The following is a 17,998-nucleotide window of genomic DNA, read 5'->3' on the forward strand; positions in this document are numbered from 1 at the left end:
TTTTTTCAGTTTTCTTGTCTCTTATTTTTTTAACATTTCCTTCTTCATTTTCCTTATCTTCTTTTCTGGCAATGCACATTCTTTTTTTATTTCTCATCTATCACCCTATCTCCTATTGCTGGAACTAAGAGACGCAAATCCAATCTCTCTCTGGAACTTTCAGTGATTGTCTCTCCCTTGTTCTCAGAGTTTGTGTTTTATTTAAGGGACTGTGCTGTCTGCAGAAAAATGGTTGAATATTTCAAGGCATTTCTTTTCTTTGAACTTTTGGGGAAAAAAAGAACATGACCTATGCTTAAAGAACAGCAGCTTGTATTTTCTCCTTTTTGTGACTTTTGCTAAACAATATCTACCTAGCCTTGGAAATGACATTACTTAAAAGTCTTCAACTTGGCAGGGCTCCCAATGAAGTTAGGATTGCTTTGTCTTCAGAACTACAAGCCAGGGCCTGAATTGTAGAGAAGGTTTGACTGCTTATTTGTAAAGAATACCATTGAATTTAGGCTCCACAGTTTGTCTTTAAGTACTAAAGACAGAAAAGTTGCTATGGCTGCACTTACCTACTTTTTTTACACATGTAAATCTCTCCATTTACATGTAATAGGCAAAAATCATGACTTAGATAAAAGTGTGATCATCAGTATCAATGGCAGTCCAGATTGGGCTGGCCCCAGATTGACAATAATGGCTAATGTTTATTGAGCACTTACTAAGTACTAACTCCTCACATACATTGTCTCATTTAATCCTGACTGTGACCCTGGCAACCCACTCTAGGACTCTTGCCTGGAAAATCCCATGGACGGAGAAGCCTGGTAGGCTGCAGTCCATGGGGTCGCAAAGAGTCGGACACGACTGAGAGACTTCACTTTCACTTTTCACTTTCATGCATTGGAGAAGGACATGGCACCCCACTCCAGTGTTCTTGCCTGGAGAATCCCAGGAACGGGGGAGCCTAGTGGGCTGCTGTCTATGGGGTCACAAAGAGTCAGACACGACTGAAGCAACTTAACTTAGCAGTGCCCCTGGAAGGTCAGAGCTGTGATTAGTAACATTTCCATCTTGTAACCCAAGAGACTAAGGTAAGAGACATTAACCAGCTTACCCAATGTTGCACAGCTAGTATGCAGTGGAACTGAACTTTGAAGCAGCACCACTTCAGAGGGCACGCATGTGAACCCTGGGTCGCCAGCCTTCATGACCCGATCTAGTTCCAGTAGGACCGTCTCTTCTCCGTAACAGTATTACTTATAGTTCTTGCTGAGGCTTTGGCACCTTGCCCACCATGGCCTTTCCATATACACTCCCTACACTTTCCCACAACTCTCACTCCCACCAGTTTATATCTCTGCTTTCTTCTGTGTTTGGAAGATTAACGTAATCTCCTAAAAACAATGACAGCAGAAGAAACTTCCTCACTTCTTCCCCTTGAATGTCTCTGTATCTTCTTCTAAATACCTTTTCCTTCATTCTTTCCTTTGAGAAGGGTCTGAACATTTGATCCACAGGAACAATATACTCAAAAAGCACAAAAGAACCCCCGCTCCACCTCTACCAAAGGTGGTACTTTTTTTCCTTCTCCTGACTCTCTTCTTCATCCACTGCTGATGTTTCACCAGTATAATTCAAAAGTAAGTACAGTTGATGCTTGAACAAGGTAGGTTTGAACTGCATGGGTTTACTTGTGTCCAGATATTTTTCACTAGTAAATACTACAGTATTATACGGTCTGTGGTTGGTTGAATCTGAGGGCATGGAGGAATGGGGATGCAGAGGGCTGTCTACAAGTTATACTCCGATTAACCTTTGCATTGTTCAAAGGAGTTGATCATAATTATAATTTAAAATTGAGTCACACTTGCTTCCTTCCCACCCCTCTTCCACATTCTAGTCACTACCACATCTTGCAAAGCTTAAGTCCCTCTTATTTCCTTTGGATAAATAATTCTCTGGTCCTCCTTAGATGCCAGTTGTATTTTGTTGTTGTTCAGTTATGTCTGGCACTTTGCGACCCCATGGACTACAGCACACCAGGCTTCCCTGTCCTTCACTATCTCCCAGCGTTTGCTCAGACTCATGTCCCTTGAGTCAGTGATGCCATCCAACCATCTCATCCTCTGTCACCCACTTCTCCTGCCTTCATTCTTTCCCAGCATCAGGGTCATTTCCCATGAGTTGGCACTTCACATCAGGTGGCCAAAGTATTAGAGCTTCAGCTTCAGTTGTATTTTAGGTGTGGCTTTCTTCTAACATCAGACCTTGTCCTGAGCATCTTGAGGGAAGGGTCTCACTGACTCAATGCTCTGTTTGCCGCAGTAGCTTCCATAGTTCCTCATGCCCAGTGGGCATCCCGGAGATGTTATTGAAGTGGACTTTTTTCTATTTTGGAGGGAAGGCAAGATTAAAACATGAACTGGGGGGAAGGGAGGTTAGATACAAGGCGTCAGGATACTTGGACAGGAAGGGTGAATATTTCCCCTGTTGGCAGCAAGAACTTGCATCATACCTGAGGAAGGAGCTTCACTTTTACATCTAACGCTGCTTCTCGCTTCCTCCTCCTTTTAGCTGCCTGGCTCTGTGGGTGCTACCCCAGGCTTCTCACCACATTTGTAAGTTTGTCAACACTGGGCAGAAATCACTGTCCTATAATGTTAAGCTCTGTCTACACTAGTGGGCTTTGTTGCTGTTTCTTTATTGGTTTTTCCCAGGGTAAAACTGTAGCCACAGACACTGAAAAATGGCAAGTTTTATTTATTTGTTTGTTTTTGTGCTAACTCAGAGCTAACCCTAAACAGAGAACACTATTTATAAGTGCTCGTGAGTGGGCTTTTCCTACTGTTCATGGGGTTCTCAAGGCAAGACTACTGAAGTTGTTTGCCATTCCCTTCTCCAGTGGGCAGGGAAGCCTGGCATTCTGCAGTCCATGGGGTCGCAAAGAGTCGGACATGACTGAGCGACTGAACTGACTGATGGGTGGGCTAGGACCAAAGTAATGTTCCAAAGGGGAAGTGAGGGTGCTTCTTTTACTTCTGCCATCTGAATGTTATTTTCTGGCTTCCTGCTATACTTGTCTCACAAATAGAACCCCATCAGTTTTCAAAGTGGCATCCAAATTCAGAATCCATACACACTTCGAGGACCCTGAGCTTCAGCATGTAATCATTTCTTTCTCGCCTGATGAGGAACAGCTACAAGTTCTGATTATTTTAACAGCTTCCAAACACGTTTAATGCAGTTGCATTAAGAACCTAATCGACTGACAGGACATTATTAAAAGCCTCACTGTGTATCTAAATACATTTTTATAGGTCCATTATTTATCAGCTAAGGAGTCACGGCCCCATAAAACCAACATGCAAAGCCATTGCTTTGACAGTACACATTTACTTTAATATCTTCAAGCTTTTTTGACTTGGCTCCAAAGACGTGAAATAAGTCATTTCACTGCCATGTGCTTCCATCCATCATGATTGTGGGTAATCCTCACTGATCCTCAAAGCAGAGCCTTTGTGATTTGAAGAAAGCCTCACACCGTGATGACCGCATATAATTTCCTCACAGCAGCAAGATGAAGTATTAGAGGATAATGCCACTGCTGAGTCAAAATATTAATTTTTTACGTATTTACATTTTTAGCATGTGCACATGCTGTGCACATTTAGAAAAACAAATGGAATCCGCTGCTTGCTTAAAAATAAGAAATGTATTTATTTCAGCACCAGCCGATACTCCGCTTCCAGGCTCCCTTATAATGTGTTCATTAATTTGTGGGTTTAACGTGCTAAGTCAACGGGTTTGTGAGCAAGCAGACACATAGACAAATAACTGGAATTCCAGCCACCTTCCTCCCTCCACCTGTTTAATAAATAGTGATATATTAAGTCTGAAATGGAGGTAATGTGTATGATCTGAAACAGGCTACACGTAAATGTATCTGGGGTCTCTCTCCTCTCCCTGTCATCCTTAATGAGTCTTTTATTTAAAGGCTCTTTACTGTAATTGAAGTAGTGACAAATAAGGATTTACTTACTGAGTAGCAGTGGGAGGATTTGAGAGACGGCCTCCTGAACTGCGCTGTTTTTAAGCAATTAAGGCATGTGCGCTCACCATTTAGACATATTTGAGGTTAGTTTCCTTTTTTGATTACAGACTGGAAGGTCAGCTGAAAATGCCTTCCCGCACAGATGGGGCTTTAATCCTTGCAGAGGCTCCTAGATTGGTGGGTTGGGAATTCAATTCCTCCAGTTAGTAACTGTGGTTCTGGTACAAATTAAGCAGTGACAATATAAACTTCCTCTGAGGTATCCTGTGAAGTTGTTCCAGACATCACCTGTAGGGAGGAATGGGACTGGAGGTGGGATAAGGAGGACTACAGAGGAATTTGCTGTTTTGTTGGCCTCTCTGACAATACTGGCATTGTAAGGACACCTTAAAAGCTTGTGTTCCCAGAGAACTCAACTCGGGCTCTCTGATGACCTAGGGGGATTAGGATGAGGGGAGTGATTGGTGGCAGGGAAGCTCACGAAGAAGGGGAGATTTGTATTCTTAGAGCTGCTTCAAGTTGTACAGCAGAAACCAACACGACACTGTAAAGAAATGTCTTCCAATTAAAAAAAAAAAAAAATGTTGTGCTCCTACCAGTGTGAGTCCAGCAAGAATCTGAATCAGGATTTGTCAGATGGTCACCACCTACTAAGAAGAATTCAAGACTGGCCTCCAAATCAGCTTAATTAAAAAAAAAAAATATGCCCCATAGATTTTATTGTGCATGAAGTGACTAGTGTGGTAGCAGTTCCCTGGGACACATAGTCACCTCCTGCGGTGTCTGGAGATGGGCTCATAGCACCTCTTAATTATGTTTAGATTGTATAATTAGTGCATCTGCCGGCCATGGGGAGATTTCTCTCTTCATTATCTCAAATTGTTCTGACAGGGCAGTTGTAAATTGCCACACATGCAGCCAGGTTTCGCCCTGTTCCTCTTGGCCTGAAGTAAATTGCAAACCAGGTGGTGCAGGCCAGGTCAACCTTTTCCCAGGCCTTCAAATTCCCCACAGTTTCCTGATATTTTCACTCCAATATTTTTTTCTTTCATTTAACATATAGACAAGGGCTCCCTTATCTAGATAAGGACAGGGAAGCCTGGCATGCTGCAATCCATGGGATTGCAAAGAGTCAAATACGACTTAGCGACTGAACAAGGGCTCCCTAACTAGCTACCACTGATTTAGCCAAATTCTACTTTGTAAATTTTAAAGGCATTTTGGAAGCTGGCAGATTGCTCAAAAGTCTTCCCTGGTCATGTCTGAAAGATAAACCACTGGTATATTGGTTTTCCTTCTCAAAGGACACCCAAGGTCTCCATTCCCGGTCTCGACAGCCTTTATACACTTACACAACAGTATTCTTAGTTTTCTTAATATGCCTACTCTAGCATAAGCCTCAGCAGGTCAGCAGGGGATGTCAACAGAGAAGGGTCTTCTATGAATATCACGGAAGGGGGGAGGAGGCATAAGCCTAGGGACCCCTCTCTTCTTCCCATTAAAGTTTGTGTTGAAAGCAGCTGTGTGGCGGTTTTCTTGGCTTCTGGCTTCTTGGTTGTGGTTTTCATGTCTTCTGCCACTGCTTGTTACCTTTCATACAATTTCTCATTTAAATCTGTAGTAAAAACACAAAGACCTCAGTAGACAAACTGGCAAAGAATACAGACACACAGACCAGTTCCCAGTTGCCATGAGACTAAATTCATACTCTTTTTCCTGACTTACAAGATACTCCAAAACTAGCATAGCCAGGTCCTGAGCAGCAGTTTTGTAGTTCTTCAACATCCAAGTGTATAGAACCTTTTCCAGTTCCTTGAAAGCATCCTGTTCTGTTGCGCTTCTGGGTTTTTGCATGTTTTCCTTCTTCTTGGGACCTTTCCAACCTCCCTCCCCCATCTCATCTCCTCTCACAGCTAACTCCCACTTACTTTTCCTGTCTCAGCCTCTCAAAGGCAGCCTTCCCTGACTCCTGGACTGAGCTGGTCGCCTGTCAGAGACTTCCATGGTCCCTGTGCTTGTCTCGTTTACATTTTACAGGAGTTTGCAGTGATCTCAAGGTAGTCCCGTGTCTAAGCATCTGCCTTACACTCTCTCATTGCTCACCTTGCTCTGCCACCACCTCTATTGCCTTAGGACCCAGGACTCAGTTTGGGCACAACCCTCTTTAAAGTTAAGAAGCACAGGCTAAGTCTATTTTAGTGTTGTATTCTTGAATATCCTACTTGGCTACCTCCAACCTATTCCATAGGAGGGAGGGGAGCGGAGGGGCAAAGTAGAGGGTCTTTCTGCTCCTTCTTCCTCTCCAGCTCAACGGGTTTTTCTAGGCTGGGGTACCAAGGTGGAGAGCTTAGGGGTCATATTGGTGGGGAAGGGTGTGAGTCTCCTCATTCCAGTTCCACATTTAAGTTTCTTTTTTCTTCTTTCACCTGCTCCCTGGGCTCCATGAATTTGGTATCTGTGCTGGTCTGATTCTGCTAACTTTCTCCAGGAGCATGCGGTGCCCATGCTCCCCATGTCCAATGGGGGATGGATGCAGTGGATGAGGAAAGAATTCATTGGTTGAGATCTCAACCTACTGTTTAATTACACACATCTGATACTCAACTGTCATCCTGTATCTTGGATCCTCACCTGCACAATAGTGAAAGGTCTATGAGTACAAGAGACATTTGAACAGTTTTATGGTTTGAAAGAAAGATTTGTTACATGTTCAGCTTCACTTATAACAAAAGAAATCTGAATCAAAACAACTGTGTAACAGCAGTTTTCACCAGCCAAATTAGCCAGATTGTTTTATTTTTTTTAAATGTCTTAGTGCAGGCAAAGTTATGATGAAACAGTTGGACAGAAATTTGTGGTATTGGAGAAGACTCTTGAGAGTCCCTTGGACTGCAAGGAGACCCAACCAGTCCATTCTAAAGGAGATCAGTTCTGGGTGTTCTTTGGAAGGAATGATGCTAAAGCTGAAACTCTGGTACTTTGGCCACCTCAAGCGAAGAGTTGACTCATTGGCAAAGACTGATGCTGGGAGGGATTGGGGGCAGGAGGGGAAGGGGACGACAGAGGATGAGATGGCTGGATGGCATCACTGACTTGATGGACATGAGTTTGAGTGAACTCCAGGAGTTGGTGATGGACAGGAAGGCCTGACGTGCTGCTATTCATGGGGTCATAAAGAGTCAGACCCGACTGAGTGACTGAACTAAACTGAACTGATTGAGAATTTCACATTTGTTTCATGACTGTAGTGGCTAAAAGTGTATGATCTGGAGTCAGTGTGAGCAAATGACAACTTTTGAGTCTTTCCTCATCTTTAAAATAGAGATAATAATATTGCCTACCTCATCTTTTCAAATGAGATTATGCATTTATGATAATTAATATAGTGCTTGATGTATATTCAAAGCTCAATAAATGTAAGCTATAATAATAATATTAGCTGTACTTACTGACACTGTCATTTAGGAAATAATCTAAAAAGCACAAGTGAATTATCTTGGCCTTCATTATAAAAGTAGATGAATTGAAAGTAAGTGATCAAGGATAAGAAAATTGGTAAGGGACTTCCCTGGTTGTCCAGTGGTTAAGAATCTGCCTTCCAGTGCAGGGGACATGAGTTCAATCCCTGCTCAGGGATCTAAGATCCCACATGCCTTCAAGTAACTAAGCTCATGTGCCACAATTACTGAACTACTGAACTCTCACCCGCAGCTAGAGAGAAGCCCTTGTGCTGTGACTAAAACCCAACACAGCTAAAAATAATTTTTTTTAAAGAAAATGGTAAATTTGGTTTATTCAGTGCTAGAATATTATGCAGTCCCCAAAAATGATGTTTATGAAGAATCCCTTAATGACATATGGAAATGATGGCATTGAGTAAAAAAAAAGTATTATATGGTATTAAATTTTAAAAAGTTATTATATAACAACATTTAGTAGAATCTCATCTATGTAATGAAGAAGGCAATGGCACCCCGCTCCAATACTCTTGCCTGGAAAATCCCATGGATGGAGGAGCCTGGTGGGCTGCAGTCCATGGGGTCGCTGAGAGTTGAACACAACTGAAGTGACTTAGCAGCAGCAGCATCTTTGTAAAAGTCTATATAGGGAAAATTGTACAGAAAAAGAACTAAGAGAGAAAGGTCCATGTGAGTAGCTATTTACTCTGAAAGATTTATGTAGGGGGATTTTTATGTTTATTTATACTTTATAAAAATGCTTTTCATAGTTTCTTCCATGGCTCACTTTGTAGTCAGAAAAATAAAATTATAAGCTCCCTGTCTTTAGCCCCACTCAGCCCCTCTCAGTGTGGAAGATCACAGTGGGCTCCCAGGCTTGAGCCTGAAGCTTGCCTACAGGTGGTGCCCAGGGGGACTGGCCGCTTGTAGCCTGTCACCCCTGAGCAGTCTTCCTGTGGGAACAATGCTTTTCTGATTGTAGTCAGGACACTGGAATTAATCCTCAAGCCCTGTTGCTCAGATTTCTGGCTTCTTTACCTGCACATCATAACTCATTTTGAGCTCTCCCAAGGAATTCTTTCCTATAATTTGACTTCAAGCCTTTTAAGACAAAGGTGTTTCCTAGGTTTGGGGAATTTAATTTTCTTTTCTAGTTGGTTTAATAAAAGTCAGTCAACCTTCAGGTTGACTCCACAGCAAGATTTGAGAGCGTATTGGTTTTATGTGGTCTTCTGTTGAGGGATTGTTATAAGACAGATTTAGGAAGAAAGATTTGCAGGAATGTATTATAGCTCAACTGGTAAAGAATCCACCTGCAATGTGGGAGACCTGGGTCTGATCACTGGGTTAGGAAGATCCCCTGGAGAAGGGAAAGGCTCCCCACTCCAGTATTCTGGCCTAGAGAATTCCATAGACTATATAGTCTATGGAGTCACAAAGATTCAGGCGTGACTGAGTGACTTTCACTACTACTGCTATTAACATTAACAACCCAGGAGGGCTTCCCCAGTGGTGCTAGTGGTAAAGAACTCGCCTGTCAATGCAGAAGACCCAAGAAACACAGGTTCTGGGTGGGGAAGATCCCCTGGAGGAGAGTTTGGCAACCCGTGCCAATATTCATGCCTGGAGAATCCCATGAAGAGGAGCCTGGTGGGCTATAGTCCATAGGATCACAAACAGTCGGACATGATGGAAGCAACTTTGCACAGGACACACATGCATTAACACAGGACTCGAGCAGACAGTTGTTGTGGGGTGAGTTTATTCCTAGGACTGGGTGTTCAGGATGACTTGTTAAACATGATCTGACTTATGCATTTTTGTCTGTGCTGGGTCTTTCTTGCTGCACTGGCTTTGCTTTAGTTGCAGTGAGCAGGGGCTACTCTCTGTTGCAGTGCATGAGCTTCTCACTGTGGTGGCTTCTCTCGATGTGGAGCGCAGGTTCCAGGGCATAAGCACAGGCTCCATCGTTGTGGAGCACGGGCTTAGTTTCTCCATGTCACGTGGCATCTTCCCCGACCAGGGATCGAACCCGTGTCTCCTGCAGTAGCAGGTGAATTCTTTACCATTGCACCGCCTGGGAAGCCTCCAGCATGACTTTTTAAGCTATGGATAAATGAATAAGGAATGAGTACAGGTAGCGCTTATGCTAAAGATGAAACTCCAATACTTTGGCCACCTCAAGCAAAGACTCTAATGCTGGGAGGGACTGGGGGCAGGAGGAGAAGGGGACGACAGAGGATGAGATGGCTGGATGGCATCCCCGACTTGATGGACGTGAGTTTGAATGAACTCCGGGAGACGATGATGGACAGGGAGGCCTGGCGAGCTGTGATTCATGGGGTCGCAAAGAGTCAGACGTGACTGAGCGACTAAACTGAAGTAACAGGTAGTGCACAAAAAGAGTCCAACTTTCCAAACTCAAGTAGTTACAGTCTCATGTATAATGTGAAACTGTAAACTAACCTGGATTAATGTGATGCTTTGGGTGATGTACAGTTGATTGTTTTATTTTTTCAGGCGTCACTCATTGATTTCTCCTTGCCTCTGGGTACTCACTTCATCGTGCATTGTGGTGTGTCTGGTGATTGATTCCATGCCTCTTTAAGGCTTAATATGGAGCCATGGAGAGAGGCAGAAGCCCTGAATAATTTAGAAGTCTCTGCAACTCTCTCCTTTTTTTTTTTTTAAATTGAAATATAATTGACCTATAGCACTGTGTTAGTTCCTGGTACACAACATAGTGATTTGATATTTCTATACATTATAAAATGATCGCCACAATAAGTCTAGTTACCGTCTGTCACCATACAAAGTTATTATGGTATTATAGCTGGTATTCCCCATGCTGTGCATTTTATCCCCGTTACTTATTTATTGTGTCACTAGAAGTTTGTATCTGTCCTTTGCCGCCACCTGTTTCACTCATCCCCTCTCCAGCACTCTCCTTTCTGGCCACTGTCTCTGTGTTTTCTCCATCTTTGACTCTGTTTCTGTTTTATGTTCTCTCTTTTTTTTTTCACTTTTTAGATTCCATATGTAAGTGAAGTCATATGGTATTTGTCTTTTTCTATCTGACCTATTTCATTTAGCATATACCCCAAGGTCCATCCATGTGGTTGCAAATGGCAACATTTCATTTTTTCTATGGTTGAGTAATATTCCATTGGGAATATATATACTACATCTTCTTTATCCATTCATCTACAGATGGACATTTAGGTGGCGTTCATATCTTGACTTTTATAAATAATGCTGCAGTGAAAATAGGGGTGCATGTATGTTTTCAATTTAGTGTTATTTTCTTCAGAAAAATATGCAGACGTAGAATTTTTAAATTTTTGAGACGCCTCCATCCTGTTTTCCATAGTGGCTGTACCACTTCACATTCCCTCGCTATGCAACTCTTGGGCCCTTTCCACAGGCTTTTGGTAGCTGTTTACCAAACCAAGATGATGCAAACAGCCATGCCTGATTCTAAGACCTTTGGCAAATGAGAGTTAGGGGGCTAGAAGAGGTTGAGGGTTGTGAGGTGTTTCTACACTTATCAGGCAATGAGAGGCAGAGAATGACTGAGAGGAGCCCCAGGACAAAGCACAGGAAGAGGGGAAAGGAGGTCAAGGAGGACGGGAGATCTGAAGGGCCATATGCTACAGACATTTTGGGTGAGTTAGGCTTCCCAGGTGGCTCAGTGGTGAAGAATCCACCTTGTGGTGCAGGAGGCTCAAGAGACCCAGGTTTGATCCCTGGGTCGGGATGATCCCCTGGAGTAGGAAATGGCAACCCACTCTAGCATCCTTGCCTGGAAAATTCCATGGACTGAGGAGCCTGGTGGGCCACAGTCCATGGGGCTGCAAAGAGCCAGACACGGCTGAGTACAGCACGCAGTACAGGAGTTAGAGGAGGCCATTACATCTGGTCATTAGGAGGTGGTCAGAGCCCTTTGCAAGAGCAGTAACAGCTGAATTGTGGAGGCGGAAGGCAGATAACAGTGCGGTGAGAAGTTAGGGAGGCAAGACAGTTGGGTGGTGAGGGGAAGGCAAGAGATGGAATGGTTGTTAAGAAAAGTTTTGGGGGGAGTAACTAACGCAGAACACATGTGGAGGTTGATGTCAGGGAGAATGAAGAGAGATGGGGGTAAAAGATGCAATAATGTTGCCATAATGTTCATATAATGTTGAGTATTGGATCAAAAAATATGGGTGGAGGAATTAGCCATTTCATCCTGGGAGGGGAGATGAGATGAAATAAAAAGAGGTTGACAGCAAAGAAACAAAGGTGCTTATGCTTGATGGGGTGAATCAAGTAGAGGGTGAAATAACCTGGGAGGAGCTGGGAGGGTGGCAGGGCAAGTTCTGAGTAGAAACGGTTTCAAAGCAGCAGCCATGAGGGTCTCCCCTGGTGGATCAGCTACTGAGACTGTGCTCCCAAGGCAGGGGACCCGAGTTCAATTCCTGGTCAGGGAACAAGATCCCATGTGCCTCAACTAAAACCCAGTGCAGCCAAATAAATACATAAAAACAAACATATTTTTAAAAAGCAGTTTTCATGAGAGCGTGAACTAGCTCTAGCTGCCTTTACAATTATTTCATACACATCACACAATTCATTCAAACAGCTTCTAGAGTTCCATGCAATCAGACAAATCCATAAATATTTGTTTATTGTAGCCACAAAATACTCAAGAGATCTGCTTACTTTCTTTTCAAAGCATCGCCTTGGTGATTATTCTTTTTCCTTTCTCTAATTGTCTGCTGGAGAAAGCCTCAGTTAGAGGCAACTAGTTTTTAGACCACTGCACACCTGCAGATCTCGTTGACGCATACCTGAGCCCGGCACTCTCTTAAGCACTGGCTTAAATGAAGAGGAAGAGGCCAAGACTTTTCAGACAATGGAGCCTTGAATCAGTCCTGTTTCCTGGGTTTCCAATTCTAACCTGCACCCACTCATTAAGGTAATCATACAATAGAGCCACCTCCATCTGCTCCAGCGACTTTTCAGTGCTCCTGGCACCGAGAGGAGAGTACACAAAAAAAGAAAACAAAAGGTTGGAATTGTGTGGAAGCCATACACTGAATCAGGGGGAAATAGCCTCCTTATCAGATTTCTCTCGATACACCCATCATTTCCTTTATAATCTACTGAAGGACTGTAATGGGGATTAATTTGCCTCTTAGGATATCAAGAATAGTTTCTAATATTGGCAAAAGGCTGCCAGAAACTTGAAACTCCTGAAGTTCAGAGAAAGGTCAGAGGGTGTTCGTTTATGTACTGCTATAAAAAAGTTGGCGTTTTTGAGGAGGACACTCCAGGTTCAACTTCTGAAGTGACTGCCGAGGCTCCAGAAAGACTTCTTGTATGGATAAATGGGTGCTGGGTATGGAGTTAACATCTCTTCTTTGGCATAGAATATGTCTCAGGTGATCAGCAATTAGAAAGTGTGTCACCAAGGCTTAGAGGGAAACAAAGAAGAAAAGAAAGCGCTAAGTTGTGTCCAACTTGCGATCCCATGAACTGTGGCCCACCAGGTTCCTCTGTCCATTCTTGCCTGGGATTCTCCAGGCAAGAATATTGGAGTGGGTTGCCATTTCCTTCTCCAGGGGAACTTCCCGACCAAGGAATTGAACCCAGGTCTCCCAAATTGCAGGCAGATACTTTCTCAACTGAGGTAGCAATTTGTTTTATTGACAAGGATTCTTTAGTCTCAATATTTCTAGAAATCACAGTCTCTGTCTACAAGACTTTAGGATGATAAGACATACCTGGCTACTGAATGGTGCTTTAGTGACTGCAAACAGTGCTTTGAATCCTGGCGGGGAAGATAGACCATATAAACCAGACCTTTATTTTCCTAGGTCTTTACTCCTTTTTCATTTTGGGGGGTAATTTATAATTTGTGGCTTCCATCCTTGGGATGGAGGGTAGTAAATGAGACTTGAAGCATTATTACCGCTTAAAGTAGGACAGAGGACGTTTTCACCTATAGGGAGAGCTACATACATCCAAGTTCTCTAGTCAGAGGAGGACCGTTATATGGGTGAGAACAAGAAAGAGTGCTGGCCATCCCAGATATATAATACTATGACTTTTAACTCTTCTTTGTAACTTGACCTCTTTGTTGTGGTTTAGTTGCTAAGTCATGTTTCACTCTTTGGAACCCTATAGTCTGTAGCCCGCCAGGCTCCTCTGTCCATGGAATTCTGGAGGCAAGAATACTGAAGTAGGTTGCCATTTCCATCTCCAGGGGATCTTCCCGACCCGGGGATCCAGCCCACATCTCCTGCTTTGGCAAGCAGATGCTTTACCATTGAGCCACCAAGGAAACTCTAACTTTAGTTACTGCTGCTAAGTCACTTCAGTTGTGTCCGACTTTGTGCGACCCCATAGATGGCAGCCCACCAGGCTCCCCCATCCCTGGGATTCTCCAGGCAAGAACACTGGAGTGGGCTGCCATTGCCGTCTCCAATGCAGGAAAGTGAAAAGTGAAAGTGAGCTTGCTCAGTCGTGTCTGACTCTTAGCGATCCCATGGACTGCAGCCTACCAGGCTCCTCTGTCTGTGGGATTTTCCAGGCAAGAATACTGGAGTGGGGTGCGTTTGCCTTCTCCTACCTCTAGTTAAGGAATGAAAAATTCCCCCAATTCAATTATCAACTAACCCTAATCCTCTCACCCCAATGTCTGAGCCTGGAGAGCTGACTCTGGAAGACCCACTTTGGGAGATGGAGCCTCGTGGAGGTACTGAGCATACTAAGAAGCTCTGTGAATGAGGTGGGGCTGTCTGTATTCGGGCTCTCAGAGCTCTCTGTGTTGATCTGACGGACTGTTTCTGTTATCTGACAGTTCTTTCTATACTCCTGGCAAGTATCTATCACAGGCGGCCTTAGGGTTTGAAGGCTGTTCAATTGGAAAGGAATGAAGGCTCAATTGCTGTGCTGGGCCTGGCCATTTGCTAAAATCCTCAAACACACCGTTTGTACAGGTCCCAGGCTTCTACTTCACTGATGTACACACTGCCTCCAGGCTACTCCGCAGCTGTCTGCGCTGCGGCAGTGGGCATTGCAGTCCCTTTTACCTTTCAATGTAGAAATGAGACGCTGCTTTCATAGCATCCGTGCCTTCTCTCTGTTCCCCTCTGTCCTTTCCAGACTGCCACCCTCTGTGCCATCACTGTGTAGCCGACCTCCGCGACACCGGGAGCATCTGCCTGCAGTGCCAGAATGCCCGGAACCTGCTGCTGGGGGACCGCTGTGTCCCTGATTGCCCTTCTGGGTACTTCGTGGAGAGAGGAGCTTGTAAAAGTGAGTAAGTGCTGGACGCAGGAGCTGGTGGTGCCCCGTGATCTTCTTTCACTTGGGGATCATACCTGAGAAGGCTTGAACCTCCAGAGAGAGAGACAGAAAGCGAGAAGCACACCAGTGCAGGGGGGGCATCACGCCAGTGCAGGGGGGCATCACGCCAGTGCAGGGGGCTGTGAAGCAGACCAGTTAACCCTCTCCGTGCTGGAGCTTTTATTAGTGGCTCTGAGTGTGCTGCTTTGGAAGGGAATTTGGCTTCACGGGTTCGCTCTGTGTCTCATCTCTCTGCAGAATGTCACTCCTCCTGCAGGACCTGCCAGGGCAGGGGTCCCTTCTCCTGCTCCTCCTGTGACACTGGCCGTGTTCTGTCCCACCTTGGCACCTGCAGTACCGCCTGCTTCCCCGGGCACTATCTCGATGATAACCGTGTTTGTCAGCGTAAGTTTTTGTAAAAAATGAACTGTCTATCCCTTCTTGCTCTTCTGAGGGCGTGGAAGGACATAGAGATTTTTTTGCTTCCATATTCTTACCTAACCTTTATTTTTAGAAAAGAAAGAAAAGAAATCTACAAAGCATTTGGAGGCAATGAACAGATGATAACTCAGATATGGGCCTAATTAGAAGTGCTGGGCTAGGTCTCTCCTCTGCAAGTACCAGCTGTGTGATCTTGGGCCAATCATTTAACCTCTCTGTACTGCAGTTGTCTCATTTAAATAATTAAAGTGTTAGTCTATTTTATGCCTAGGGTTTCTTTTAGTGAGTCAGTTCCAAGATCCTGAGCAGAGAGCAGAGCTCATTTCAAGCACACAAGCCATGACCTCAGCACTTCACTGGGTTTGTTTTTGAGATATGTTTGTTGAATATTGACAATATGCAAGGCTTGGTATGCTACAGGGCATTCAGTTTCTGCCCAAACAGTAGTTATTTTTATCTTGCATGAGAGCTACTTGTATAGATGTCTTAGTTCTCAAATAAGCCAAAGCATGATTAATTATCTGAGTCACACACAAACGAAGAGTTGGGATAAATTGGGGCAAGGGCAAATCGGAGGGGGGAAATTCAGGAAGTGCTTCACAGGTGAAGAAACAGTTTTGGAACAGGCTGAGGAGGCTTATTTCATTTCAGTCAGTAAAGTGTCAGTTGCCAAAAAATTGTGTTATACTTTTCTCATTTTGAAAATGACAGTTAGCAAATAAAGGGCAGATATTTCAAGTTTGTGTCCTAGGAAGTCCCACATTGAAGGAATTAAAGAGTCATGGTTAGCAGAGTGGGCTTTCAAATCAGGTAATGAAATTGCAACTCCTAACTGCCCCTTAACTAGCTTTGTGACCTTGAGCAGGTGAATTAACCACTAGGCTTTAGTTTCTTTTTTCTATAAAAGGGGGATTGTAATAGTGCCTACATCTAAGGCTTCCCTGGGGGCTCAGTGGGAAAGAATCTACCTGCCAGTGGAGGAGTTCAGTTCAGTTCAGTCGCTCAGCTGTGTCCAATTCTTTGCAACCCATGGACTGCAGCACACCAGGCTTCCCTGACCATCACCAACTCCCAGAGCCTACTCAAACTCATGTCCATTGAGTTGGTGATGCCATCCAACCATCTCATCCTCTGTCCCATTCCCCTCCTACCTTGAATCTTGCCCAGCATCAGAATCTTTTCTAATGAGTCAGGTCTTACAAATCAGGTGGCCAAAGTATTGGAGCTTCAGCTTCAGCATCAGTCCTTCCAGTGAATATTCAGGACTGATTTCCTTTAGTCCTGAAGCCAATTTCCTGTAGCCAATGGAAGAAACACAAATTCAGTCTCTGGTCAAAGAAGATCCCACATGCCCCAGATCAGCTAAACTCATGTGCCACAACTACTGAAGCCTGCACACCCTAGAGCCCGTGCTCCCCAATAGGAGAAGCCACTGCAGTGAGGATACTCACTGTAACTAGAGAGTAGCCCCCCTTACTGCAACTAGAGAAAGCTCGTGTGCATCAGCCTAGCACAGCCAAATAAAAGTTTCTACATCTAACATCATTGCACTTCGCATAGACTTGAGCAGAGAATAAGCTCTCAGTATAGCTATTGTTGTGTTACCGTCATCATGTGAGATGAGAGACAAATCAAGCATTAAAAGATACCTATATTTTATAAATATAAAAATAGATATTACTGTTAGTTTATGGAGATGCTTGCAAGGATTAGCATTTGAAATGAAGTTCTAGAACCCCTCGTTTTGCATCATCTGTTGAGAAACCAGAGATAAAAATCCCTTTTCAAGACAATGAAAAGATTTTTTTTCTTTTTACTTTTGTAACAAAACCTTTGCTTGGTATATATCAACTGTCTACCAGCATCTGTAGGTTCTGTAACACAAGAGACACGAATGAAATACTTAAATGTTCTGTTCAAGAGCAAGGGAGTACTGCTGTAGAAGGAGTGACTTAGATTGATGAGGCTCTTCACCACAGTAGAATCACAGAAATAAAAGTTCAAAGGAAAAAAACAGAATCCCTTATATAGTGTATAGGTGACAAAAATACGTTGCATGGAAATATTTCTCTTCTGGGAAGCTTCTGCCCTGAAGAAATACATTTGCTATGCTACCATGTAAATAGGATTTTATAGACTAAGTCAGTTAAATTAAGAATATTCTAACTTTAGTTTTTGCTAAAGCTTAAGTTTCCTTCTTCCTAAGATTGAGTAAAGCGTGCTCCTAAGTTGTGGTATTTTAATTTCTCGTACTTAAAAAAGTTATCCATAGTGTCCTTTTCTAATGCTCATCACTAGAGACAATTATAGGCCTGAAAATTGCAGAAATTGTTCTGTAAAGGGCTTTGTAGGAAATCTAATCAGTATAAAGGGGAAACATTAATAACCATATTATAGACAAAAACAAGAGCTGCAGAGCTGTCTAGAGCCTGGTTACAGAAACCTTTAGAAATTGCGTACTGAGCTCTCAAATTCAAGGACAATCAGTTGAGGAGATAAAGAAGAGATGATAATTGAGGATCTCAGTACTTTAAACCATAGAGCCCTAGGGTAGCAGGAGAACTCCAGGGTATCTGAGCCAACCTCACACCCAGGGCAGAGGCTTTCTCTCACCCCTTCACAGGCATCTGCAGATGAGGAAAGGAGGTCCATTGGTGGGGGCCATAGTTGCTGGACAGTTCTTTCTCATCAGCCCTAGAACTCCCCTCTGTGGAAGTATAGCATGGCT

At 43.7% G+C, this 17,998-nt stretch overlaps 1 protein-coding gene across 1 annotated transcript in view; it reads left to right on the forward strand.

The window, feature by feature from the left end:
• FRAS1 (Fraser extracellular matrix complex subunit 1) overlaps positions 1 to 17,998 on the forward strand; it is a 523,572-nt gene that overhangs the window by 325,572 nt on the left and 180,002 nt on the right. The window contains exons 21-22 of the mRNA XM_027970762.2: positions 14,647 to 14,799; positions 15,088 to 15,234. Of these exons, the coding sequence (XP_027826563.2) occupies positions 14,647 to 14,799; positions 15,088 to 15,234 (300 nt within the window). The remainder of the gene's footprint in view (positions 1 to 14,646; positions 14,800 to 15,087; positions 15,235 to 17,998) is intronic.

Source organism: Ovis aries, chromosome 6, assembly GCF_016772045.2.
Source record: "Ovis aries strain OAR_USU_Benz2616 breed Rambouillet chromosome 6, ARS-UI_Ramb_v3.0, whole genome shotgun sequence".
NCBI lineage: Eukaryota > Metazoa > Chordata > Mammalia > Artiodactyla > Bovidae > Ovis > Ovis aries.